The sequence below is a fragment of the Meriones unguiculatus genome, chromosome 5 (genome assembly GCF_030254825.1).
Source record: "Meriones unguiculatus strain TT.TT164.6M chromosome 5, Bangor_MerUng_6.1, whole genome shotgun sequence".
NCBI lineage: Eukaryota > Metazoa > Chordata > Mammalia > Rodentia > Muridae > Meriones > Meriones unguiculatus.
This window is the reverse complement of record NC_083353.1, coordinates 130,691,984-130,718,109: the sequence shown is the minus strand read 5'-3', so window position 1 is coordinate 130,718,109 and position 26,126 is coordinate 130,691,984. Positions and strand designations below refer to the sequence as shown.

General features: G+C 40.8%; 1 protein-coding gene across 2 annotated transcripts in view; it reads left to right on the top strand.

The window, feature by feature from the left end:
* Positions 1–1,023: 1,023 nt before the first annotated feature.
* The window catches only part of Kras (KRAS proto-oncogene, GTPase), a 34,947-nt gene continuing 9,844 nt past the window's right edge, over positions 1,024–26,126 (top strand). The window contains exons 1-4 of one of the 2 annotated variants that reach the window (XM_021654106.2): positions 1,024–1,207; positions 4,329–4,450; positions 17,783–17,961; positions 20,002–20,161. In XM_021654106.2, the coding sequence (XP_021509781.1) occupies positions 4,340–4,450; positions 17,783–17,961; positions 20,002–20,161 (450 nt within the window). In that variant the 5' untranslated portion in view covers positions 1,024–1,207; positions 4,329–4,339. The remainder of the gene's footprint in view (positions 1,208–4,328; positions 4,451–17,782; positions 17,962–20,001; positions 20,162–26,126) is intronic. The other variant, XM_021654097.2, reaches the window with a different exon arrangement.

The window sequence follows — 26,126 nt, the reverse complement described above, 5'->3', positions numbered from 1 at the left end:
GGAATGTGAGCCGCAGGGGAGCCCAAGGCAGACTGAGCGGCTCGGAGTTGGGAGCCTTCAGCCTAGCAGTGTCAGTGTGGAATCCCTTTCTTCCTCTCCCTCACAATTTCTTTCTTCATGTGTAACATAGTGGAGATGCTTCTAACTCGTGAGGGGGCTGTGATAATTAAATACGATATGTGCAAAACATTGAGCAGTTCCTTGACAGGGAGTAGGCACACTCTTTTCTTTCCTGTCTTCCCTTGTTTCCTGGGCCTCCCACCTGGTGCTGGGAGGGGGAGGCAAGGGTGCACAAGAGTGACAGCTTGCCTGGCTGACATCACTTCAGAGCCCTGAGTAACAGCTCCGCGGTGGCTGGTGAGGCTGTGCCGCCAGACCCTGGTGAGTGGGTAGGCACTGTGCCGGCACAGGCCCTGGCTCCGCGGGCCTCGGCTATGGGATTTTCTAGATGGTGTATCCATGCAGTCTCTGGGCATGCATGCTTATTGGCTTCCCTGCTGAACTCTGCGGATGTTAGCCGGATGCTCGGACGCCTTCTACCTCACGTCTCCTCGGATCTGTCCTGTGGAGCGAGGGCACTTCTTACACGCCAGCTGTGCTTGTGGTATCCCGGGCAGAAGGCCAGCCCGGGCGACACAGAGCGACCCCGTGTCAAAACAAAATAAGGGGCGGGGAGGCTGCAGGCTCCGACCGTCCCGCAAAGCGACCGGGAGAGCGGTGGGGTCCGCCCCCGGCTGCCTGCGCGCGCCCCGGGGGAGCCCCGAGGAGCGGCGCGGCGGGGCGATCGGAGCGCGAGCCCGAGGGGTCGGGGGTCGCCGCCTTCCCGGCACCGCCCCCGCGCGCCAGCCCGGGCCCGACCCGGCCGCCGCTTCCCGCCCTCGCCGGCCTCGGCTCCCAGCGCCGCCGCGGCTCGCTCGCTCGCTCCCTCCCTCTCGCGCGCGCGGCCGAGGCGGAGCGCCGAGCGCATCGATCGGCCTGCTCTCCGCGCCCGCCCGCCCGCCCGGCCCATCGCGCGCTCGGGGCTCGACTGGGCAGGCGGCGGCCGCGGCGGCTGAGGCGGCAGGGCAAGGCGGTGGCGGCGGCGGCGGCGGCGGCTCGGCCCGGAGTCCCGCTCCCGCGCCATTCGGAGCCGGAGCGAGCGCGGCGCGGGCCCGAGGGCGGCGGCTGCGGGAGCCTGAGGCGCGGCGGCTCCGCGGCGCGGAGAGAGGTAGGCGCGGACGGCGCTCGCGGGCCGCCGCCGCCGGGAGCGGAGCTCGGCGCGAGGGCCGGGCGGGGCCGCGGCGCTGAATGAAGCCGGCGCGGGGCGGCGGGCGCGGGGCCGCGCGGGCCGCCGCTTCCTGGACCCGGCCGCACTCCTTCCTCGTCCGGGCCGCGGCCGGCCCCCCGCTCCCCCGGCCTCCCCGCCCGGCCTCGGCGGCGCCCGGCGTCCGCGCCCGGCTCAACTTGCGGGGCGCGCGGGCGGCGCGGGGCCGCGGGCGGCGCGGGGCGCGGGTCCCCGGGGAGGTCGCGGCGGGAGGCGCCGGAGTGGGCGGCCTCTCGGCGCCGGGGCGCGGTGGGGGGAAACGCATCTGCCGCCGGTTCGCGGCCGCTCCCCTCCCCCACGCCGCACGGGCTGTGACATCGCCGCGGCCACAAAGGAGGAGGTGGCGGTGGCCGAACAGGTGGCCCACGCCCTGCGCGGAGAGCCCGCGACCCGCCGCGGCGAGCAGAAAAGTTCACGCGGCCGCTCTGCGTGGCTTTGTGTCGCGAGGCCGCGGGGCACGGCGGAGCCGAGGCAGGGGGCTGTCCCCGAGCGGAGCGCGGGCAGCCCGGCTCGCTGGCCTTCAAGTCCGGCCGCCCGCTGCCCTCCTCCCTGGGTCGCGCGTGTGTCGCCTCCCCTCCAAGCACACCCCGGAGTTCATTGTAGCCTTCCGGGCCGCCGAAATCCCCCGGGCCTGAGTGCCAGCCCGAGCCCCGGGCCAGCCTTGTCACAGCTCCATTACCGCCGAGGCAGGGGATTAACGCCAGGATGGCATGTTGTCGGGGGGAAAAGTCATCGGAGAAGAAATCTGGAAGAAAAAGTCTGTTCATAGTAATCCTCTGACGGGTGTCGCTCCGCAACATTGCGGACCCCGTGTGTGATAGACAATAGAGGTCAGATCTGCTCCGTAGCAGAGTATTTCATTTGAAACCGTAGGAGTCCACCGGCATCCTTGGTTTTAAGAGACGGCAGATAGTAATTTATCATTACATCTTTTTTTTAAGCCAAATTGTTGGACTGTACTCCCAGTCACACCCCTTCACTGCCTTTTGAAACTGGGTGAGGGGACCCTTTCCAGTTTATAGTCTTCCTTGAGTAAGACTTCTTTTTTTTCTGGTGGACTTAAGTATTACTTGCTTTTAAAAACCTGACGGAAGAATTTTATTTTCAGCAAACACTAGTTTGTAAATAAGCACCAGGAGATGTTTCTCCAGTCACATGTGTGATTCAGATCTGTCCACACTAGACCTTCAGTTAGCCAACACTGTAGTCTATAGGACTCCTTTACACCTGTAAAACAATTATTGAGGGTCTCAGAGATCCTTTGGGGGCCATACCAGTATTCACTATACTAGAAGGAACAGTTTTTTTTCCAGTTCACTTAGGACTAGAAATAAAATGCCTGTTGGCAATATGAATGCATTTTTAATGAAAAATAACTAGTTTTCTAAAGCAAAATAAGCATTAGAGTGGCATTGTTTTACACACTAGCAACCGGTTTCTCTCTCCATAGGAGATAATTGTATTCCTTCATATTTGCGTCTCGCATCTGCATTCTCTTTATTGTGATTACAGTGCCTAGCGAGCCGCCTGCATAGGAAGGCTAAAACCCCACTGCTTTAAAAATGGTTTTCACCTCTTTTTCTTACCACACAAAGTCTTAGGAACACTGTGGATTCCTAAATTGCTCATAATTATGTGTGAGGGTGAGGGCAAAGGTCGTATTTCCATGTGATTCTTTTCATCTATCCCGTGGTCTAAGTTTGCCATGGTCCATACAACTTGAAGGCAAACAGGTAAGTTAGGGTAGTAATGGCTCCCGAGATGGCCCAGACAGCATGCAGCAAGGAAGGCCAGGTGGGCCAGGTATGGAGGGGCTGGCTGAAGGCCTGCCAACTGTGGTCTTCTGACCTGTGCTGCTGTTACTTAGGGTCTCAGGCACAGGGGGAGGAGGACGCTGTGTTGGCAAAACAAACTGCTTTTTTACCTCTTGATGCCTGTGTGAATAACCCTTGGTCATCAATAAGTAGACTGTGTTTTGTGTTTATTTACACTATACACATACATTGACCTAGAACTATTTATTCTGTAATAAATAATTGTGGCTTTATTGCCATTCTTTTGCATCCATATGTCTCTTTATTAGTAATAATGTGTTATATGAGGGAAAGGAGATAAAATAAGCATACTCATTTTATTTCAGAATGTTTGGAATAGCTGACTAAAAAATATATCAGCATTTTCTCTGTGGAGATTGTCAATTGTATTGGCCATGCTTGTTGCGCCTATTGGGAAACAGTGTCCATAAGCAGAGAAAAGGTCCCAGGCCTTACTGAGAAACTCCTTACGGCCTTCACCTTTTTTTTTTTTCCTTGCCACAAGTAGTCTTTATCTCTGAATTTTATTCAGTTTTACTTTTCTTGTGCAGAGGTATTGTTTTTTACTACTCACATAGGATTATATATTATAATTGATCTGATCATTAATCCCAAATCCTTAAAACTCTTCTTTTTACCTTTGTTTTCCCCACAGTTACTTTATAAATTAAAATGTCATCAAATATTATCTTTATATGCTTCGCTGTCTAATTCTTTCTTTACCCACGACACTTCATTGTGACACTAGGCTCCTTTTTTTCTTTCCTATCATGGGAGAACTACAATAGCTTTAAACCAGTTTTCTGTAGCTGTTGGCTGCAACAAAGACACTATTAGGCTGCCTACTTCTAACTTTTAAAATGGAGTCAACAAGGGATACTGCGAGGGTAGGGGTTGGGGTAGCTGCCAACAGGCATATGCACTGTGCCCACAGGGTAGGGTACTGTGCAGGGTACTTGTACTGATATAGTCCTTTGAGAGCCATTAGCTGCTACAACACAGTAATCTGGCTGTTTAGATGAAACAAGGTGAAGGAAGTGGTTGCCTGTACTTGTATTAAAGGTTGACGAGGGGAGTTGTAAGTGAAGTCCAGTTGCAGTCACTGAATTGCAGATACCTCAGAGTTTTACATGTAAAAATGAGTGATAAAATACCTGTGGTAATCTTGCATGAGACATGTTCTAATCGTTTTGTTTCTATTACTTTATAAGGCCTGCTGAAAATGACTGAGTATAAGCTTGTGGTGGTCGGAGCCGGTGGCGTGGGGAAGAGTGCCTTGACGATACAGCTAATTCAGAACCACTTTGTGGACGAGTATGACCCGACGATAGAGGTAATCTGTCTTGTATTCCACATGCGGTTTGTGAAGGGCGGACAGCCATCCTTTGTATGAAACGATATCTGACCATATTTATACGACTAGACATTTATATTGAAAGTTATTTCAAGTACATGTGATGTCCTTTAGTGTCAAGGCTTTGGACTGAGTGATAGGTAACCATAAATGCAAGGAACCCCACTTCTTGAAAGAATGTCACAGAGAATCAGGTCCGGGGTGCCAGCTGTGTCCTTGCATTTGCATACGTATATTTCATGGGTTTGTAAGAGTAAAAAGAATATAGCTTTGCACTTGATCTACACCTGGAAAGTTTTATATTTATGGTGTTTGTTTGCTTTTTTTTTGAGACAGGGTATCACTAATGTAGACCAGGTTAGCTTTGAATTCACAGAGATCCATCCACCTGCTTCTGCTGCCCAAAAGCTGAGATTAAAGATGTGAACCACCATGCCCAGCACAAGTTATTCTTTTGGATGTGTTTTATTTTCATGGGTTTCTTGGAATTTTGATGTGACAAGGAGAAAATTTGATTATACTAGAAAAATAGAAGTATTTGATGGTTGATTTTTTTTTCAAGCTTAATACAGTTTGATCAGTATGATCTTCAGGATTATTTTTAGACGTTTTTCATTTCATAAAAACCAACTAAAGGCCAACTGCTAAATAATAGAATTAAAACCTGGAAGAGATCTTGAAAAATCAGGGAGTATGTCCTATTGCTGGCAATAGGTTCAAGTTTTCCAGACCAAAGAAGGGTTTATTAAACCTGCAAGACCAGCAGGAGGGGCTGTTCTTTAACTCTGCCTGTTAACTCATTTTTCACAAGGTAACTGTAATCTAAATATATTAAATTTAACATCAGTGAAGCGTGAAATAAATGTTACCTTGCCTTTGAAATAGTCTTTATTGTTAGATTATCTCTCAGGCATCTTTACTGCAGTGTCAAGACATCCTAACCCCTAGCCTTTATTCTTTGTTCTAATGTACCCTGAGGTGGGCCGTAGGTAGCTGAGACCTGGCATGAAGGCCTGCTCACCCAGCTCCCCCCTGCCGTGGCGGGTCTCCATGGCGTGCTCAGAGGCCATTCTGGGGAGTCAAACCCAGGTCCTCTGGTATGCTAGACAGTACTCTACCCACCAAGCCGAAGAAGTCAGCTCTGAAGAATTTGGCAGAAGTGCCTTTTATGGGTCTCTGTTATGTCTTGAAGCAGCAACGCCCTGTGATGGGTTTTGAGGGCATTGGTGAGCTTGGGAAAATGTTTATGTCACTCAAAACATTGAAGGTTGAATAAGTAACTGCTAGAAAGTGTCAGATAACTTTAGTAGTGCACCCATCCGCTGAGAAGGTTTGACCTTGACGTATGAATGGCTTTTACTTGCTTTCCAAGTTGAATAGGTTGCGTCAGTGAGGCAGAGTGCCTGTGCACTCTTCCTCATACAGTTGTCAGTCCAGCGCTGGACAGAACTTTGAGGAAGATCAAAAAGTTCACCTGTTCTGATTGGTATTCTAAAGCCAGCGTTACTTGGCATGTTCTACCATTTAAGCTAAATGTACAAGGAAGTTAATAGAATGCATGTGAAGTGTGGAGCTTTACCTGGGATTTGGAAGATGATTTCAGCAGAAGTAACCACCATTTTCCTTGAAAATCTGAGGGATTCCATTGTGCTTTCTCCTGTCAGTTCATAAAGCTGTATGAATATACACAGCATGAGGTCAGCAATGTAGGGGCATGATAAAGTACAGCTTAAGAAACCTTCAGCTCCAACTTGCTGAAGTGTGCCATACACCTAACACTCCATTATGTAAAAGAAGGTTGTACGTTTACATTTCTAGTCCTGATTATGATTTCTGTCAAGCCAGAAGGCTTGACTCTGGGGAGCACTGATAACCTGTGAACTTTGAAACTGACATTCCCCCAGGTAATTTAGCCATCTGGAGAAAAGTATCCGATATTACTCCTTATCTCACAAGCTGTGGTGAGTCTGAGGAAACTGACATGATGTTTTCTCTGTGTAGTTCACCTATAAGAAGGACAGAAGAGCTGAAAGAGATTTGACTGATAAAAATGCCAACTTCCTATAATACAAAAAGTTTTAATTGATGAAAAATGTGTTCAGAGAGAAAATCAGAATGAATGAGGAATCTGGGTCTGGTGGCAAATGTTACTTTATACTCTGAGGCAGAAGGATTTCTACTTCAAGGTTTGCCTGGGTTACAGAGCAGGTTCAAGGACAATCTGGGCAATTTGGTGAGACCCTGTCTTAAAGTGAAAAAGAAAAGAAGGGTTCGGGATGTAGCCCATTGGTATGAGTGCTTGAGCTTTGGAATTTGATTAGTTTCTACATTAAAAAAATGGCAGGAATTTTTTTAAAAATTTAAATAATGATACTTTTTTTTTTTTTAGTGATTTAGAATTTGTGAAAAATTATACGAGGAGGTGAAAGAGAATAGTCATTGCTTCTTTTATCTGAAAACTTGTGAGGTATTCTAACTTGCCTAAGGATATTTAGCTAATCAGTAGTAAGACTGCATTTAAACTTTATGAAAACAAGTGATATCTCTACTATGCTAAGTGAAAAAGTAGCTGTCTTTCAAACTAAAAAATTACTTAATCTTCTAAACTATTCAACAGTCTACTGTAATTTGAATTTACTAATGACTGCTTATGGTAGATACATAATAGAAAACTACGCAAGTGTGACCGTAGAACATGTTAATATTGGAGACAGTGTACAGGAGAATCACCTTGACTTCTGTTCTGAAAGATTTTTATCTTTCATGATGTTCACTGAAGTTTTTCAAAGAAATAATTAACTTGTTAGTAAGACTTGGTTATTACAATCTCAACGAAGTCCCCAAACAATACTCAACTAGAAAAGAACTACTCAGAATATCAGCAGTTCTAAGTTAAAAGCCTTATGTGCTACATAGAGCTTTAAACATTGCTCAGAATATCAAAATCATGCCCTAGTGGTATTTTTTTTTTTTTTTTTGGTTTTCAAGTATAACATAGATTTAAATTTCACCTTTTAAAAGTTAAGTTACTATGCATTATGTTATCTTTCTCTAAAGTTGTATTGAAACATTTTGACTTGAAAATAATCTCATTTTAAAAGCAGTTTTGTTTGAAAAAACTGTTGCAGTTTTCTTTAAAGCTATGTGGTCTCTTCTCCATTTTGTGAGTGCCCTCTACTGGTAACTTTCTTGCTTTCATATTAAATAACCATGAAAGTTCAAGTTTGTGTTTTTGTATTTTAACCTATAGATGCAACCTGTGATTATATCGGTTTATAAATCTATCATCGTTACTTGGGAGTCTTCTATGAAATTAATGGCTTTACATTTTAAATAGGTTTTACTCTGCTAATACTGATAGAAAGATTACTGTGTCTTCTTAGGCCTGACTAAGCAGGTGAATGTTTTTAAGAGCGGAATAGAGGCTGTGTGGAAGAGCACAAGATACATTTCCTTTGTGAACACTGGTTGGCTTAGCTTGTTGGATGAAAGGACTGAATTTGCTTGCTTGTGCTGTGGGGCCACTTTATGGACTTTGAAGCATTGTGTGTCAATAAAGGATTCTAGGAAGGGCTTGTTCAAAATGACAAATTGTGAAGGTTTTCATTTTGTACATTAGTTGTGGAATAGTTCAATATTAGAACAACCACAAATTCAGGCAGTGTATTGAGTATTGAATATTTATTTAATATGCATTTATTTAGACATGAATTTAAAAAAAGAAAAATGTATTGGCCATCAGGAAGGGAAGTCAGGGCGAGAACCTCAAGGCAGGGACTAAAGCAGGGGTCGTAGAGGAATGCTGCTTACTAGCTTGCTCTCCGTGGCTTGCTCAGCTGCTTATCTGTTCAGGACTGCCTGCCCATGGGATCACCACTCAGAGTGAGCTGACCGTTCTCACATCAATCATTAACCAAGAAAATGTCTCACAGACTTGCCTACAGGCCAGCCAGATGGAGGCATTTTCTTATTGAGGTTCCTTTTCTCAGTGGCCCCTCACTTGTGTCAAATTGGCAAAACAAAACAAAACTCAAGCAACAACACTCAGACACACACACACAAAAATACTTTTTGAAAAATGTAACATACTTTAATATTAGGAAGGATCAGCATAATTGCTAGGAAGAATATGGAACGATCTGCACAGTGCTCACTCTAGTGGGTATTATTCCAGCAGACTCTGGTGCTCAGAGAGTCTGCTTGGCATCACACACTGAAGTATAAACTGCATTCCTTTAATCAGGTAATTTACCATCTCAGACATTTTCCTGTGGGTTTAAATGCTAAATGTTTAAAATACATGTTTTAAACAATAACGCTTACTGTGGTGGTGAAGATGTTTAAAACAGAGGCTAGAGATGGCTCAGTGGACCTAGGTTTGGTGCCCAGCACTCTTACTGCGCAGCTCACGCCTGCTGGCTACTGGAGCTCTCTGGCATCTGATGCCTTCTTCTGGCCTTTTATTTACATACACTTAGGCACATCCACATAAAATTAAAAAAATAAAACGTAAAAATATCTACATTTCTGCCAAGTAGAAAATTAGTGCATAAAATTACAGCATTTCCATACAAGTTATATTTTCAAAGTGTTGGAAACGATTAAGTACGGTTGTGAGTACTAACACTGACTATCGTCCAGTGCCTAGGCCGGTCCGTGCGCATTGTGCTGAGCACTGTTTATCTAAAACCAGACGCAATTACTCCTCTATCCTTTGTGCTCTTTCAGTTTTTAAAAGTGAATACACACAAACCTAAGCATATACTCTTGGGGCTGAGGAGACAGAAATACTGATTTTACTGAAATACTGATTTTAGAGAAAGAACATGTAAGTTTTAGAAAAGTGATCAGTTTAGATCACTTTTAGAAAAGTTGTTTCAGTTAGGTAGCCCTCTTTTTAAAGTTAAAATGAGTTTAACAGTATAGATTTACTTTTGGTTTAAGGAAATTGACATCAAGGTCAAGTAGAGACTTCTATAAAACCTGAGAATAACATTGGCATCTGTAATTATTAAGACTGGCTCCATGCTCATTCAGCCCCATAATCTTATTTTGACACACACAGTAATTGGGAGGATACCCTGTAACTTCAGGAGGTTACAGAAACATGCCTTTTAGTGTCCTTGTTTTCAAAATTCTGTTTCTTTGCATTTATTCAGACTTTTGAGCTGATGGTGGTTTTATGACTTAGGAGTATTCTTAGTTTCTCTAATGTAAAGTGTTACCTAATTCGAGGAACTCAGAATTTGAAAAATAAGTTTTTGTATTCTTATAAAAAAGGGAATTTAATAATCTCACATTTTGTCATGAGAACAAAGTCTTTAATATCCTTGTTCCCCAATCAAAGTAGAAATGCTGAACTGTCAGTTTTAGCTCTTCTTTCCAGAGACGTGTCCATACATGTTGTGTTTTGACATTGTGTCTAGAACTGCAAAGACCATTTTGAGTACAGATGTCTGGTGACTGTATAAGGACAAGGTGTGCTTCTGGACAGTTGCTAGTACCCAGGGACCTGGGTCGCACTTTGTGGTCAGTAGTAGCATACTTGATGTACTATGTAAAAGAATTATAATGAACTTTTATAGCACTTTTCATTTTATGAGGGGATTTTTGTTGTTTTTAATACGCAACTGGATATTTGTCCTCAATATGGTTATATCCATTTTTATCACTGAAAGAACAATGGCTTAGGGTAGATGGGAGATGAAATAGTTTGCCATGTCTGTACCATAAGAAAGGAAGGTTATGTAGATGTCCATAAAGACTCCAGGCCTCTCTCTGACTTCAATTTCTGTCCTAAACACTGAGACCTAAAATAATATATTTATTTATATATTATATTTATATATAACATATAATATGTTTATATATAATAGATAAATAAGCAAATAAATATTTATTATATATGTTATGTATGAATATATGATAAATAAGTAAATAAATATATATGATATAAATATATAATAAATAAGATCGACCAGTTTTTCTTTCTTTTCTTTTTTTTTTTTTTTATGAGGGACTGAATAAATAAACTGTCTCTTTTTTTCTGGACTCATTATGTATGTATGTATGTATGTATGTATGTATGTATCACTAAAGCATGTCTTTAGGTCCTTGTAGGGCAACCTGTAAACATCAATAATTAAAATTACATTCATCTACATTTTGCCTCTGTTTTTAAAACATTCATCTGAAAACTGTGTAGAACAAAATAACCTTTTAAAGTATGCATTCAGTGATGGCTAATCCTTTCTCAGGGTTATCTCCATCACTGCTCTGTAGGTCCAGAATATTTTCATCACCGGAAAGGAGCCCCATACCCATTAGACTTCATTCCCCAGCCCTTCTCCTCCCAGCCCCTGGAAGCCACGACTTCTTACTGTTTGCATGAGCATATTCTTGATAGGTCATATAAATGCACTCATACATCATACAGTGTCACTTTTTGGGTCTGATTTTTTCTTTCTTCTGGACACAGGATTTCTCTGTGTAGCCCTGGCCATCCTGGAACTTGCTTCATAGACCACCTGCCTTGAACTCACAGAGATTCACCTGCCTCTGCCTCCAGAGTACTGGGATAAGAGGTGTGTGCCACCGCTGCATGGCCTTGTGTCTGATTTTTACATACATGTTTCCAGGGTTTGTCCTTGTTACAGTATTAGCATTTCATTCCTTTTTTCGGCAGGGTAGTACTCTCTTGTAGATACTCTGTATTTTGTTCGTTCATCAATTGGTAGACATTTGGGTTCTCCTTTACAGTTACTTTGAATAATAGTTCTGTTGTATATTTATGTTCAAATTTTTGTGTGACCATTTCTTTCAGTTTCCTTGAGATTGGCCAGGTTTAACTTTTGAGAACCTACTAAGTTACTGTTCACAGCAGCTGTGCCTCTTCTGCGTCCCTGCCAGCTGCCTGTTAGGGCAGCTGTGCCAGTTCGACCAGCTAAGTATTCTCCATCCCTGCTGCTTTTGCTACCTTGATAACATTCTCTTGTCTCTTGTAAGGATTTCCTTATTCTCTCAGTTCCTTCTCTCTCTTTTGTTTTTAACAGTTACTGAGGTCAGAAGTGCACTAGATATTTCCACATTTAATAAGGAGAATTAGTTAATTTGATATTAGAAGACAACACTGAAAGTAATACTTTAACATCAAGAAGTGGCCACTGTTTTTTGAGAGTCAGGGATTGCAGCAAAGATTTGGGGAATAATGGAATTAACACCTCAGATGCTTCACCTGCAGCTATTCCTGGTACCTCTGAGTGTGTGTGCTGAACTGAAGCAGTATCTAGAAGGGTGGAAAGAAAGGGTCTCCCTGTCCACAATTTGTTACAGTACTTGCAGTCAGGTTGGAGAATCCAAGTGACCGTTCCTACCCGAAAACATTTCAGAGCTGATCGGACAGGATAAAGTGCAGTGTTCCTTAAGTGCAGTGTGTAAGACTCTGGAGCTGGCTTTTGCTTGACTGCCCTGTTTTACTCCCTGCTGTTTACCTTTATTCCCGCTACACTGAGAGGCATTGAACTCTGGACTTCTGGTGCTAAGGATGGTCTTCTGTGCTTGTGCGCTTTCACTGCTGCTGTGTTGAGCGACCTTCTCTACTCTGTCTTTAAGCCAAGTCTCTTGTATGGCAGCTGCCATACACTTTGTCCTGCTTACTAACATACATTTCCATGTGCTTAATTGCTTACATGCGTTTCTTTTCCTCTGGATCTGCTTTCTCCATATCCAGACTGAGCTGGCTGTGGTGGTGCACACTTGTAGTTCTGTCACTGTAGACTGAGGCAGGAGGAATGTGAATTTGAGGTCACATACATGGTGATACTGTCTCAGAAGAACAAACCCACCAGAGAGGCGTGGCCGTGCGTGCCTTTAATCCCAACACTTGGTGGCAGCGGTAGCCCATCTCTGAGGTCTAGGACAGCCTGTTCTTCTACTAATTTCCAGGACTACCTATTTCAGGGAAAATAAATAAATAAATAAATAAATAAATAAATAAATAAATAGAAAAAGAGAGAAAACAGAACCCCTTTTTGTTTGTTTCTTTTCGAAACTGCATATAGGTTGAAAATGTTACATTGATTTCATATTTCAGTTTCTAGAATTTTGGAAGTTTGTGCAAACTTTACTGTTTGAACATCCCTAATCCAAAATTTTGGACTTCAGGACATTTCTGATTTTAGATTAAGAAGCAATAATGCCTGGCACAAAGTGTGACTTTCAGGATTGCAGTAACTGTTCCTGGAGTGCAGCAGAGTAGATAGGACTGAATTTAGAAGCCTGTTTACTCCACATTTCCCTTCCCTTGCAACTCATTGGAGACTTCTGGAAGAGTCTCATGCAGCCAGCCTGGCCTTGAGCTGAATTCTCTAGACTCTAACCTCTTACCTCAGCCTCCCAAGTGAGTTCTGAGATTACAGACATGTGTCACCCAGCCCCAGCCTTGGCTCCTCAATTCTGTTTGTTCTGTTATTATTTATATCAAGCCACTTGTATATTTCTAGCTATCTTTGAAAACTGACCATAATAAGCAGTGGAATGGTACACACCATTCTTTAATGGATTCAAATCTTGAGTGCTGGACCATTAACAGAAAGTAAATTTCATAATTTCCCTTGTAGATGTTACAGCAGTGAAAAGTTCTTTAATACAAGTTAAGAAAACAGCAAACTACTGCAGAAGTAAATCCCCGAATAACACATGAACTGATGTTTCAGCAGTGCTGTTGAATGAAATAGTCCCTGTCATGTGCGTATTGCACCGTCTGGGTGAGGTGGCTCAGTACACGTCGGCGGCTGTGATTACCATTAATAGTAGTGGGAGTCCACTCAGTGAAGGCTTCGTTAGCTTACGTTCGCTGCCTGCTGTTGCCTGTCTTTCCAGGTGATTACTCTAAAAAATGAGCATGCTGAATGTAACTAAGTTACACTAGAAACCACAAACTGTATTCTGGTCATTGAGTTTGTCTTGTCTTGAGTGACCTTCCCCCCACTATTCCTCTTAATGGTTCTACAGATAAAGTTTATGTTCATTAAAAGGTTAAAGGTGGGTAAACACTTTTAAAAACTCATACAAGTTAATATGAAAAAGACGCAAAGAGAACAAGGCGTGGCATAGCAGAATTATGAAGATACAAAGCCTAACATTATTCCTCAAATAAAGCCACAAGAGTTTTTAGCTTATCAAAACATTATTTAAAAATTGAAATACAAAATCTTTGTTAGTGATGAGTGGGTGTGTTCTCATTGTTGCTTGGGAAAGTGATGTAATGCATAGCCTTTTTAGTCACGAACTTTTTTTCTTTTTTAAAATATACTGAGTTTTCCCAAGTAAGTCCAGGCTAGTATTAAACTCATTGTGTAATAACTCAGGTTGACCTCTTCCTGCTGTGGGATTTACAGATGTGCGCCTCAAAGGCTGGCTGTTTTGTCATATCTTAACCTTTGTACCTCATTGGATGTCACTCTTGGTGATCCATAATTTAAGATACTTGAAAAACTCAGCTTTCTCAGTCTTATTCTTTTTTATATCATAAATGTTCTAAAATAGTACATATTATTCTGATTGTGTCAACATTATATGATTTGAATGAAAATACCATATATTAAATTTGTTAGTATTTTGTAATTAAAAATGACTATTATCTTATTAAAATTCATCTTTTAAAAAATTACCTTAAACTTACAGTTTTAGAAAACATTTTAAAATACTGAAAAATATTTCAACCTGGTCTCCTTGCAAACTAATACATTGGAAGCAATAGTTTTTATATGGTTTCATTTCATATAAGCAGTATCTTTAGCATAGAATATTTGCGAGATGTACAATCTTTAAGAACAATTTGTTGTGTTTATATTAATGCAATTTTAATTAAAATTATATTTAGTTTTTTGTATTTGCATAAATTTATATTAAACAGATGCCTCTATTCAACAGATATTTACTGATTTCTGCCATATTTAAGACTTAGCACTGACATGTCTTGGTGAGCAAAATAGGTGTAATCCTGCCACTTTCAAGGTTAAAGCCTAATGGGCGGTGGGCAGGCATGACCTTAACATGGCACAAAGAAAACCCTGGAAATGCTGGAGGAGAAGAGCTCTTCAGATGCTGTTCTTAAGATATAAGGGGATAGTACTGAGAGACTAAGCAGGTGACATGATAGTCCTCTAAGAGCGGTTCTCCGCTTCCCTGAAGAAGCAAGTCCTAGGAGTATAGGAAGCATACCAGTGGCTGCTGCAGACAAGACAGCCGCCATGGACGGTGTCCCAGTCCATGTGTGTGTGTGCACACTAGGGCTGACTAATGGGGGGGGGGTGGGCGCCTGAGTTTATGATATACTTGGAGAAGAGATAAATGATGTAGCACTGTGATTTACTCCCTGTGTCCATTTTTGTAAGCCCTTTTGGGATACCTTGTTAGTGGATAGCTATCATTTCCTTAAAATCGTCATAAATAGCATTGTGTCCAGGGCTGTGAACATTTGTGTTGCATTAAGTAAACGCAGCATTGCTTTCCGAAAGAAATGTCCCTCGTTTGATCACCAGAAATATTTTTGCTCCACCTGCAGTGCCTTCTTGCCTGTAGATTACATTTTACTTTGAAGTTTATACTATTTCACAGATGGGAAAAAAATGGTGCTTTTGCTGGTGAGAAGGGGACTACATAGAATAACTTTCCTTTATGTGTTCTTTTATTGAGCCGAATGAGTTTAAGTGACTTTATCTTGTCCTAATTTCCTGAGGATATTAGTAACTTACTACCTGGTGTACCTTCTTTGAAGGCAGGAAATAACACTACTTTAAAATGTGAAATATTGGTGCTTTTCTTTGCTCCATCATTAACTAGTTTTCTTGTAGAATCTTTTTAGATTGGTTGAACTTTGATAATATGTATGTTAATAATATGGTGATTATTTTTAATAAAGGGATTAATTATTTTCAGAATTCTTCAAACTTGTGAAGTTATTTTACTGGCTTACCCACAGGGATTGGCAGATTTTTCTGTAAGGGCTACATGGATCTTTGTCTCATCTTTGGGGACTTTGAGTTGCTGGTTTCAGAATCATTTAAATGTGTAAGAGCTAGTTCTTAGGGCAGACAGAAGAGTGGGCAAGATAGATCTTGGCCTGTGGGAAAGTGTGTTAAGCTTTCGGTTAAAACCTCTTGGGATTTTAGATGCCATGTTTATACAGAGTTTTGTTTTTCCCTACTTCTTCTCAATAACGTGAAATTGAAACAAAATATTTAGCATATATGTAATTTTAAGTTAGTTTATTAATTTTGTGTGCGCACACCATAATGTACGCATTGGTCAAAAAACAAATTATAAGTGTTGCTTCTCTCCTTCCACTGTGTGGCATCTTGGGACCAGTCTCAGGTTGGCAGGTTTAGTGCCAGGTGCCTTTACTTGCTGAGCATCATGTCTCCAGCCCTAAACACCACTTTTGTTGTGCTTGAGTTTTATTTTCTTTTCAGACCTGTGGCTTTTTTCCAGATCACACTTTGTTATGTAGCACTTTGGACCTTTAGTTTTTGTCAGGTTGCCCTGTCTTTCATGTAGCACAGGGACTGCATACTTCTAAGGATACGGGCTGCAGTTAAAGGAACTTTGCATTGACTGAATTTTTGACGTAAACCCATTGCTATAAGCAGGCTGTGGACTATCCTTGCTGACAACTGCATGTGGCTCAGAATTTTGCTGTCAGTACTATCAGGCAGGGATCAGAGTGGGGTCAAAGTAAGACTGCTTTCCCAGTGTCCTGGTCCCTTGGCTGGAATGTTCATCACAGAAACATCTTACAAAACACCTGCAGAGGCAGCTGGTATTTATGTTATTATTGTCAAGTTTGTAAGTTGGTGGGTATCGGGGCATACCTGTATGTCAGTACTTGGGAAGTAGAAGAGGCCACAGCATCAGGAAAACAAATTCAGGAAGTAAAAGCAAAAGTTGAAACAAAAAATATATTTAGCATAGTATTCATTACAAAAGAGAGACAAGCGGGAGCTGAATCTCTGTAAAAGTTATCTCTGTCAAGGACATGAATCTTGGGGCTGGCGAGATGGCTCAGAAGGTAAAGGCACTAGCCATCAAGCTTGATGATCTGGGCTCATTATTTATAAATTAGTTGATTTGACACCTAAGTCATCATGAATATGAGTTGTGAGAGCTATTTCATAGAATTAATATTCAATAACTTTTATTTAATATATACAATTACAAGTTTTAGTCTTTATATAACACCTGTTGTGTATGAATATGTGCTGTGAGTGTGCATGTATGTGTGTGTGTAAATCAGTTTGCCACTGGCCTTTTTTTGTTTTTTGTTTTGGTTGTGAGCCCAGCTTTTAACCGTGAGGCCATCTCTCCAGCCAAACCCACTGGCTGGTTTTAAGTGATCAGTTTAGTGGCATTATTATATTCACAGTGCTGTGTGACCATTACCGTTATTTGCATTTAGAAATTTTTTTGCTCTGTGCCCATTAAACAACAGCTTTAATTGTCTTTCCCTCAGTCCTTGGGGAACTTCTGTTGTTTTTGTCTCTCTGAGTATTTACATTCTGTGTGTCTAATATACACGAAATGTTTGCTCCTCTGATTTATGCTATTTAGCGTATTATTCAAGACTCATCTTTGTTGTAGCATGTTTTCAGAATATTTTCCCTTCTTATGACTGAACCATATTCTATTGATTTACATAATTACATTTTGGTTATCCATTTGTAATTCAGTATGCCCTTAAGTTGTTTCTGTGTTTTGGGTACAGAGTCTCTGCTTTCATTTCTGGATATACATACCTAGGAATTGAATTGCTGGACCATACAGTAATCCTACATTAGTTTTCAAAGCCAAACTGTGTTTCTACTGTGCCTGTACCATTTAGCATTCCTAGTAGTACTGGCTAACAATTACAGTTTTTCCATATCCTTCCTAATACTCAAACATGTTGTTTTCTGATTTTTTTGTTTTTGTATTTGGCCAGGGTTACATTAATACGGGATCTCACTACGTAGACTTGGCTGGCCTGGAATTTGCTGTGTGGACCATGCTGGCCTTGAACTCACAGAGTTATGCCTGCCTCTGTCTCTGGAGGTGCTTGCCAGTGGCCATCCTAATGGGCACAAAATGGCATCTCATGGTTTTGATTTGCATTTCTCTTAATGATGTCTTCAAGTGCTTATTGGCCGCTTGTCTGTTTTGGAGATTATCTGAAATGCTTTGCCCATTTGAATGGGGTCATCTATCGCTGGGTTGTTTATGTACACCTTCTGAAAGATGCGTTGTAATAATCAGACTGTGTTTCTACCTTCTCAGGATTCCTACAGGAAACAAGTAGTAATTGATGGAGAAACCTGTCTCCTGGATATTCTCGACACAGCAGGTCAAGAGGAGTACAGCGCAATGAGGGACCAGTACATGAGGACTGGGGAGGGCTTTCTTTGTGTGTTTGCCATAAATAATACTAAGTCATTTGAAGATATTCACCATTATAGGTGGGTTTAAGTTGAATATGAAAGTTGGCATGAGAAGTGATGAAAGCTTTCATTTCTTGATTCTTTGCTAATTGCTATGCCTGTATGATCGATTTAAATTTGAAAACATTTATGTCAAGTGTGCAGAATTTGTTTTACAAATGCAGCTCTTAGGGTTGCAGCAGTTGTATAACTTGTCCCACTTTGTACAGATAGCAGTAGTGCTGGCTGAGAGCAGGCCTGTCTGATGCCAGGACCTTTGTGCTCTTCCATACCCTACACTAGAGCAGTAAGGCTTTTTACCCTTGTAGATACATCAAGCAGTAACAGAAACGTGGAAAGATGGTTTGAGATGGTGCGACTCAGATGATCTTAAAAATAGCCATATTTTATTACAGGATTTCATTGGTTAGATAAGTAGTGGCCTTAAGTGGTTTCTTAAAAATACATTTAGATGGCATAAGAGGTTGAAGAACTAGAGCAATAGCTGGTTTTTAGTTTAAGAGTGTGACAAATGGACATAAGGTTACTCACTCATTACTTGAAATATATTTTACATTCTTTCCTTCAGGGCTCACAGTCCATTACACTGCGTATTAAACACTTAGCACCCTTCCTGGCTGTGCCACATAGCAGTGTGCTAGCCTAGTGGAGAAGGGAGGAGCAGTTGCCTGGCTTGGGGGCAGTGGTTGGGAAAGCACTTTTCTGTCGCGTGTGCAGGTGAACTTGGTCAACAGAAGACGCGGGAACGCGAGCCGCTTCTACGGAGCTTCCATGCAGCGTCTTAGACATTCGCAGGGATCATGGAGGAATATGATTTTATTCCAAATTTAAAATTTATTTCAACGTTACATTGACAGCAACACGCAAAAGGACTTTTAACAGAACTCACATTGTATTTTCCTTTAGTGTTGCTCTTTTTAAGAAAATCAGTCTTCAGGGCTGGAGAGACGGCTTAATAGTTACTGACATATGTTGCTTTTCTAGAAGACCCAAGTTAATCTCCAGTATCCATGTTATACCTCTCATAGCCACGTCTAACTACAGGTTCAAGGAATTTGATATTTTTGGCCTCCACTGGCATCTGAACTCACATGCACATACTTGCACGCACATACACACACACATAGACACTCATACACATGTTCATGGTTAAAAGTTAAAACTAAAATCAATCTTTCCAATGATTGTCTTTCTGTCTGAGTAGTGCAGTAGTCCTTTTTACCCATTGTCTTATCTGATGTTTTATTCATGCTCACCTAAGTCTGAAAATATGAAATGGAAATTTAAGTCTTGATTAGCTTTTATTACATACTGTTAACAATTTTTGTTTTATTATCTCTTACTATACCTAAATTGTCAATTAAACTATACTGTTGACATGCACACATAAGAGAAAATAGTATATGAAGGGTTTAGTACTATCCCCCAGTTTCAAACATTTGTTCAGGATTCTCAGAGTATTTGCCAACAGATAGTAAGCAACTGTCCTTTGAAATGTCAGAATTAAGGAGGTGCTGATAAATGTTTGGGTAAAAAGAAACACAAACTTTCTCTTGAGACAGGGTTTCACTATGTGGCTCTGGCTAGCTGGCCGGGAACTCACTTATGAACACCAGACGCCTAGAAGTTACAGAGCTCTTCCTGCCTCTGCCTCCCGAGTGATGGGATTGAGGGCGTGTGAGCCACCATGCCCATACCTAGTGGATGAATATATTTTTAAGTGTATATAAACAAGTCTATGTACCATGGGTCTAAGATAATGTTAAGCAAAGCACTTTTGATTTGAAATGTTAGTATGTTTCTTACTGTTTTATACTGCATGTGAGTGAACCCTCTCTGTGGTGGTTGAGATTGTATCAGTATTGGAGTTTTGAGCAGATAGATAATATTTTTGTCTTCGGGAAAAGACTAAGAGAAGTGAGGAAATTTTGGCAAAGTGGAAGCTAGGATTCATATGAAGAAACTCTTCAGTAAAGTTTTGTAAAATGGAAGTTGAGGGTGAAGTTTGAAATATTTTTGTGTTACTTACATTTCTGTTTTAATTTGTTTCTTTCCCAGAGAACAAATTAAAAGAGTAAAAGACTCTGAAGATGTGCCTATGGTCCTAGTAGGGAATAAATGTGATTTGCCTTCTAGAACAGTAGACACAAAACAGGCTCAGGATTTAGCAAGAAGTTATGGAATTCCATTTATTGAAACCTCAGCAAAGACAAGACAGGTAAGTAAAACTAGAATGAATGTAAGTCTGTATTCTGCAGAATGTTTCAAATGGTTTTAACCACTAATCTTAACTTCCTAATGGCATCTTTGGGGGTATGTATGCTAGCACAACGGTTACGTGTTAATCATTTAATGTGATTCACCACTCTTTATTATCCTAGCATAGAAAATAATGTTTATTTGGCAAATGTCTGTAGAGGAATTTTAATTCAGAACATGGCTGATCTGGCAAGAGATCACATTCAAAGACCTTCTAGGTCCATGTGATCTCGTTAAAATACAAACACCTTTAATTCAGGAGACAAAAGCAAGCAGATCTGAGTTCAGGGCCAGCCTGGTAATAGAGCAAGTTTCAGGTAAAGAAAAGCTTAGGTCCAGGCCTAGTGGCACATGCCTTTATTCCCAAACAATGAAGGTAAACTATCTTTAGATAGTTTGTAGAAGGAAGCACCCATCTTTGAAAGAGATATCTACATAAGTGGCCGAAAGAGTGACAAATTAGAGAAAGACTTGACAGATAGGCCCAACTCTCATGAGAACAGGAAGAAAAGGGAAGCTTCTTAAGGGGCCATGCAGAGAGAGAGAGAAGTGTTTTATGGGGACAGTAATAGAGAGACAGGTGGCAGGGAAAGAACACAGTTGAAGGTGAAACAGGCCAGAAGGGTAGAAAAGATTTTTGGAGGTAGTTTGAGGCCAAACAGAGCAGTTCAGAGGCCTAGAGAGAAGCCAGATCGTATAAGTCAGCTGGGAGAAGAGTTTGAAGCAGAACAGCTGAGTTGAACCAGCCAGCCCAGAGCTCAGAAAGAACAAGAAGTTCTTTCAGCAGTGAGTCCCAGAGGTTAGAAACATTCTAGGCCTAGATTTGATTGTATGGAGGCTGGAAGCTTCCAGGACTAGGCCTAGGCTAGCAGGAGGCAGTAAGCCTCGGAGAAATCAATTGAGACAGACAAATAAAGGTTCCTTTTACAAATGTCTTCTCTAGAGTGGACAGTATTCTTCTCCAAGGATCATGATATTACTTTGATTTCCTTTCCTCCTCCTCCTGCTCCTCCTTCTCCTCCCCACCCCCATCTTTCTCTTACTGTGGGTCCTGGGCTTAAACTCTGAATCTCATAACTGCCCTCCAGGTGCTGGCATTACAGGTGTATTCCACTATGCCTGGTATTTTGTTTTCTTTTCATATTGGAAATTTTTCTTTTGCCTAGAGTATATTTTACTTTTAGAGTTCAAGAAATGTGGAAAATATTTATGGAATAAAGTTTGAGTTTCCTGTTTTAGAAGCAGTTTTAAAAATTTGTTTCTGGATTAAATGTTGTATTTGAAAAATTATGTTTTGGCAGAAAGTTTTTGAGGATCTCTTTATTTCGGGAGAAGGCTGTGATTAAAGTGAGGGAGTATTTATAAAGTGAATGGGCATTCTTAAAAAGTGAATTTCTGTAGTGTGACCATCACATGGCCTCTTCTGTGTACCAGTTTGTTCTCAGTTGACTGAGAGTTTACAGAGACTTGATATTAGACATCACTTGGCTTCACGGTAAAGAGCTGTTTCATTCAAGTCCGTCCCACACTCCAAAGTGAGGTTTGATTCTACTTCTGTTCCATGGGCTTCTTGATTTTCTTCAGAAGCAGCTCAGAAAACATAATATCTATAACTTCTCCTTAACATTTCTTATGAAATAATTCAATATTAAGCATAAGGAATTTTATTGAAAACATACTACATAGATTTTACCATTAATCCTTTGCTACTTGCAATGTTTAAACTTGTAAAGGTACCTTTCATACTAGTGAATATTGTGGTTGCATTTCACAGAGAAAAGGAAAAGCCTGAGACACGGTTGCAACAGAAGACTGTCATACTTTAATCTGCACACATGTCAGCTGACCTTATTAAAGCCAGGACGTTAGTCCAGTGAATCGTGGTGAAGCCTGTGACTTGCTTGCTTTGCCCTGTCGGGTAGGGTTGGCTTGGGAGGCAGGCTGCACTTTTAGCAGAAAGGCTGTAGAACACAGCGAAAGGAGTTTCTTGGTCTCATCTCAGTGTAGCCAAGTGTAGCTCTTAATGTCTCACCTGGTAACAGTCTGAGATAACTGCGTTTAATTAATTCATTGTTTGTGTTTGACATGAGCGCTTTAGTGTTCATTATTGATTAGAACACTACCTGGCTTCCTTTTAAAATAGCTTTCTAGCTTTAACATTGGCTTTGTGACACACACACATACCTATATCTTTTAAAATGGTTTTGCTTTCTTCATTTTTGTTTGGTATTTAGTGTTTTGACAGTTACAGCCCAGGTAAATCTCCAACTCACTATGAAGGAGAGGTTGGCCTTGAACTCTTGACTCTGCCTCCCATGTGCTGAGATTACAGGCATTTGCCATCACACCCAGCTCACTTTGTCAGTTTAAAAGGTATATGGTACAGAAACAGATGGACTTAAGTTTGCTTTTTATATAATCTGAGTCCTCTACAGAGTCATGTACAGAGGTAAGATAATATAGGAACTTCCTAAGCAGTGCTTAGCCATTCTTGTGTTTATATCTTAATTTAAGGATTTCTTTTATGTAACAATATGTGGCTAAGTTATAACTTAGATACCACTTTTCAGTGGGCTTGTTGATTTATTTAGAAATTAATTTGCTAAGTCAATAATATTTCTGGAAATTAATATTTATAACGTTTCAGAAGATTCTGAAGAGTTACTCCAAATAATTTTAGTAATTTACAATGTACATTTCAATACTTTTTTACCTTCCCAGTTTTTGTGAAAATTTGAAGCTCCTTTTGGGGAGTATTTTGTTACTATCTTGCTTGTTATTTTAATTAAGTATGCATGTCCTTATGTATTTTGTCAGTAATCTTTTTTTTTTTTTCTGCCTGAGGTTTTTTTTCTTGTTAATGAGCTTAACAGAAGCACCAAAAGAATTCTATTTACAGTAATAGGAACTGAACATTCATTCATAAGTTTTCAGAGGTATAAATCAAGGCATGGCAAATGTTTTCTGTGCAAGCCCAGATAATCATGTGGTACCTTACACATTCTTTTCCCTAAGAAGCCTTGAGCATGTAAAACTTCTTGTCAGCTTGTACCAAAACAATTTTCCCTGCCTGTATTGGCCTATAGGTTGTAGTGTACTAGTCTCATGTCTCTAGGGCACAATTGATGAGACTCTGGCAAACACAAGACCTTTAACCTAAAATTCATGAGCAGTTTTTATCATTTTAAAGCAAAATTTGTATATTTAATGAAAGAAATTATATTCTACTACTTTTTAAGATAGGGGTTGCAGAATATGTACTTTTATCAATACATGACTTGCAAACTTAAAATATATATCACCCTGCCAGTATATAATAATTACTAGATTTGTTTGTGTGCATACTTGTGCGTGCATGTGTGTATTTTGCCCTCTTTGAGACGGGTCTTTCTGTGTTGCCCAGAATGGTCTGGAACTAATGGGCTCAAGTGATCCCTTGCCTCCCCATCCCCAGTACCTGGGATTACAGGTGTGCGGCATTGTGCTTAGCTGCTTTTTGTGTCTTGTACTCCTTCCAACCTCTGTCTGAAAGGATAAAAGAGCTAAGTTTTTGCTGGTATTGTAGTATGTGTCCCCAGTATTTCTAGTATATAAAGAGTGCTACTTCACATTTATCAAGACACTTAGTCATTAACAGATTTTTCTGATTCCTTTGGACAGCACATCAGGAAAGGCTGTTGGGACTGAAACACAGAACACTTTGAGGAAGGCTGTGAGTTTGCCAGGCTGCTAAGCCCACAAGTCAGAGTGAATGGGGGTCAGGTACAGGACAAGTAGGGTTCTCAGAATAGCTGACGCAACCTTTTATCATTTGGTGGGCTCAATTTGAGCACTGTAAAGTTTCCCAATCACCCAGTACTGGTTAATTTCTTGGCTTGTTAAATTCTAGACATATATAATTAGTTGACAGAAGTCATCTCTGAAAGAAAGCTTATTATAAAGCTATTTAAGAAAGCAAAACAAATTTAAAACCTCAGGGGCCGTGGAAACAGTATTTTCAAATTTTATGAGTTAGGAGTGCACTTGTACATAAGATGGTTTATAGTTTGACAGGTTTCTTCAGGAAAAAAATTCGGGATGTGAGGTTAGTACTGAGAAATATGCTTGGTTTTGTTATGGTTTTTCCTCCCAGCCCCAGGCTCCCGGAATAATGACTCAGGAGACTCAAAATATGTTTACAAATATCTAGGCCATATAGGTAGGCTTTCTCTGAGTAGCTCATAACTTAAAATAACTCATTATACTAATCTGTATTCCATCTGCCCCATGGCTGCTAACCTCTGCTCAGGTACCATGCCTCTGTCCTCCTCACATCTTCCCTGGCTCTTTCCCAGAATCCCTTCTGCCTACTGGACATTTACCCTTTCTTGTAGGCCGTGGGTTTTTTTATTGACAGGTGTTGCATCCATACAATACACAAGAAATTGTCTCAGCGTGCTTTCTCCATTCCTTCTCTTCCCCCCGGAAGGCTCGTATTCTTGCATCTTTGTAGAGGCATAGTTGATGCTACATGTGTATGTCATTCCTTTGACAGAACTCTGCAAGAAGTGTTACAGGCTCAATGGGAACAAAGTAATTAATAAATTACACTCTTACTGAGAGTAGATAGAGAATATTGTGTGTTAACAGGTCTCTATGGGGCTGCTGCTCTGTTTCCATAGTCTCAGTCTGCTTGGAGTTGAAAACATTGTCAGATATCGTCGTTTAAAAAAGGAATTACAAGTAAATATAGTTAAAATTAAGAGCCACTACTAGTGGTAGGGCAAGGATAAATAACTGTTCTCAAGTTCTCTTGATGTCAACTTTGAAGCATATTTTCAAGAAACTACGCAAAAATGTGGTAAATAATTTTTAATGAATTTAAATTTCCTATTTGTAAAGCTAAGAAAGAAAGTTTTTCTGTAGTAACTATTTCTTGTTATTAATTATCTTGGCCACTGAGATCCCAATACTGAATTCTTGGTGATGGGCGGCTGTCTCTGTAATTATTAGCTTCCAATTTTCTCTCTGCATTGCTGGAGACAGAAATCAGATATTCTTGTATCGGTGATGGGGATGCTGTCATTGAAACAGCAGACACATCAAAATGATTTCAGAAGTATCTTACAATCAAATTTTGCTTCTGTTAAATTAGAGGACAAATGCCCTCTTTTTCCTCCCTTCATAGCACAGTGACCTCTACATTGGCATTGTAACTTTTTAAAAAAGGACTAAAGATTTACATTCTTTTAAGATTTTTAAGAAAATATGAGCTTTTGCCTGGTTTGTCTCTTTCTCTGTGTAAATAAATGTATGCATATATGGAGTTTTTTTTATTGGCTTTCAAAGTAAAAGAAAATAATTATTTATAAAAATATAAATTGACCAGTCATACTTTACATTTTAAATGCTTTATAAGTCATTTGTCTTAAATAACATATAATATGAACATTTCTGATACATTTTTGAGGAGCAGATTAATAGTCAAGCTTTTGCCTTGAGAATGAATGATAAAACTACTAAAGATTAGTACATACAGACACAAGTGGGGATTTTATTTAAAATGCCAACATTTGATGATTTTTAAAAGTTGAGATTTTTTTCTTTCTTGGTCAGATTAGTAGTTAGTGGATTAAATTTATTCCATTAAAATGAGATTGGGTTGGGGTGCTGGAGGGGTGGCTCCAGTGATGAGTGCTGGCTGCTCTTGCAGAGGACCTGACTTTGGTAGCTGGCACCCACCTATCACTTTAGCTCCAGGAGATCTGGTGCCTCCTTCTAGCCTCCAAAGGCACCGTACACACACACACACACACACACACACACACACACACACACACACACACAGAATATTTTTCTGTGGCTATAATAAATTTTATTATTTGATCATTTTAAATGAGTATTTTTTACTGGATGGTACACAGATTTGCTGGAAGTATATATTT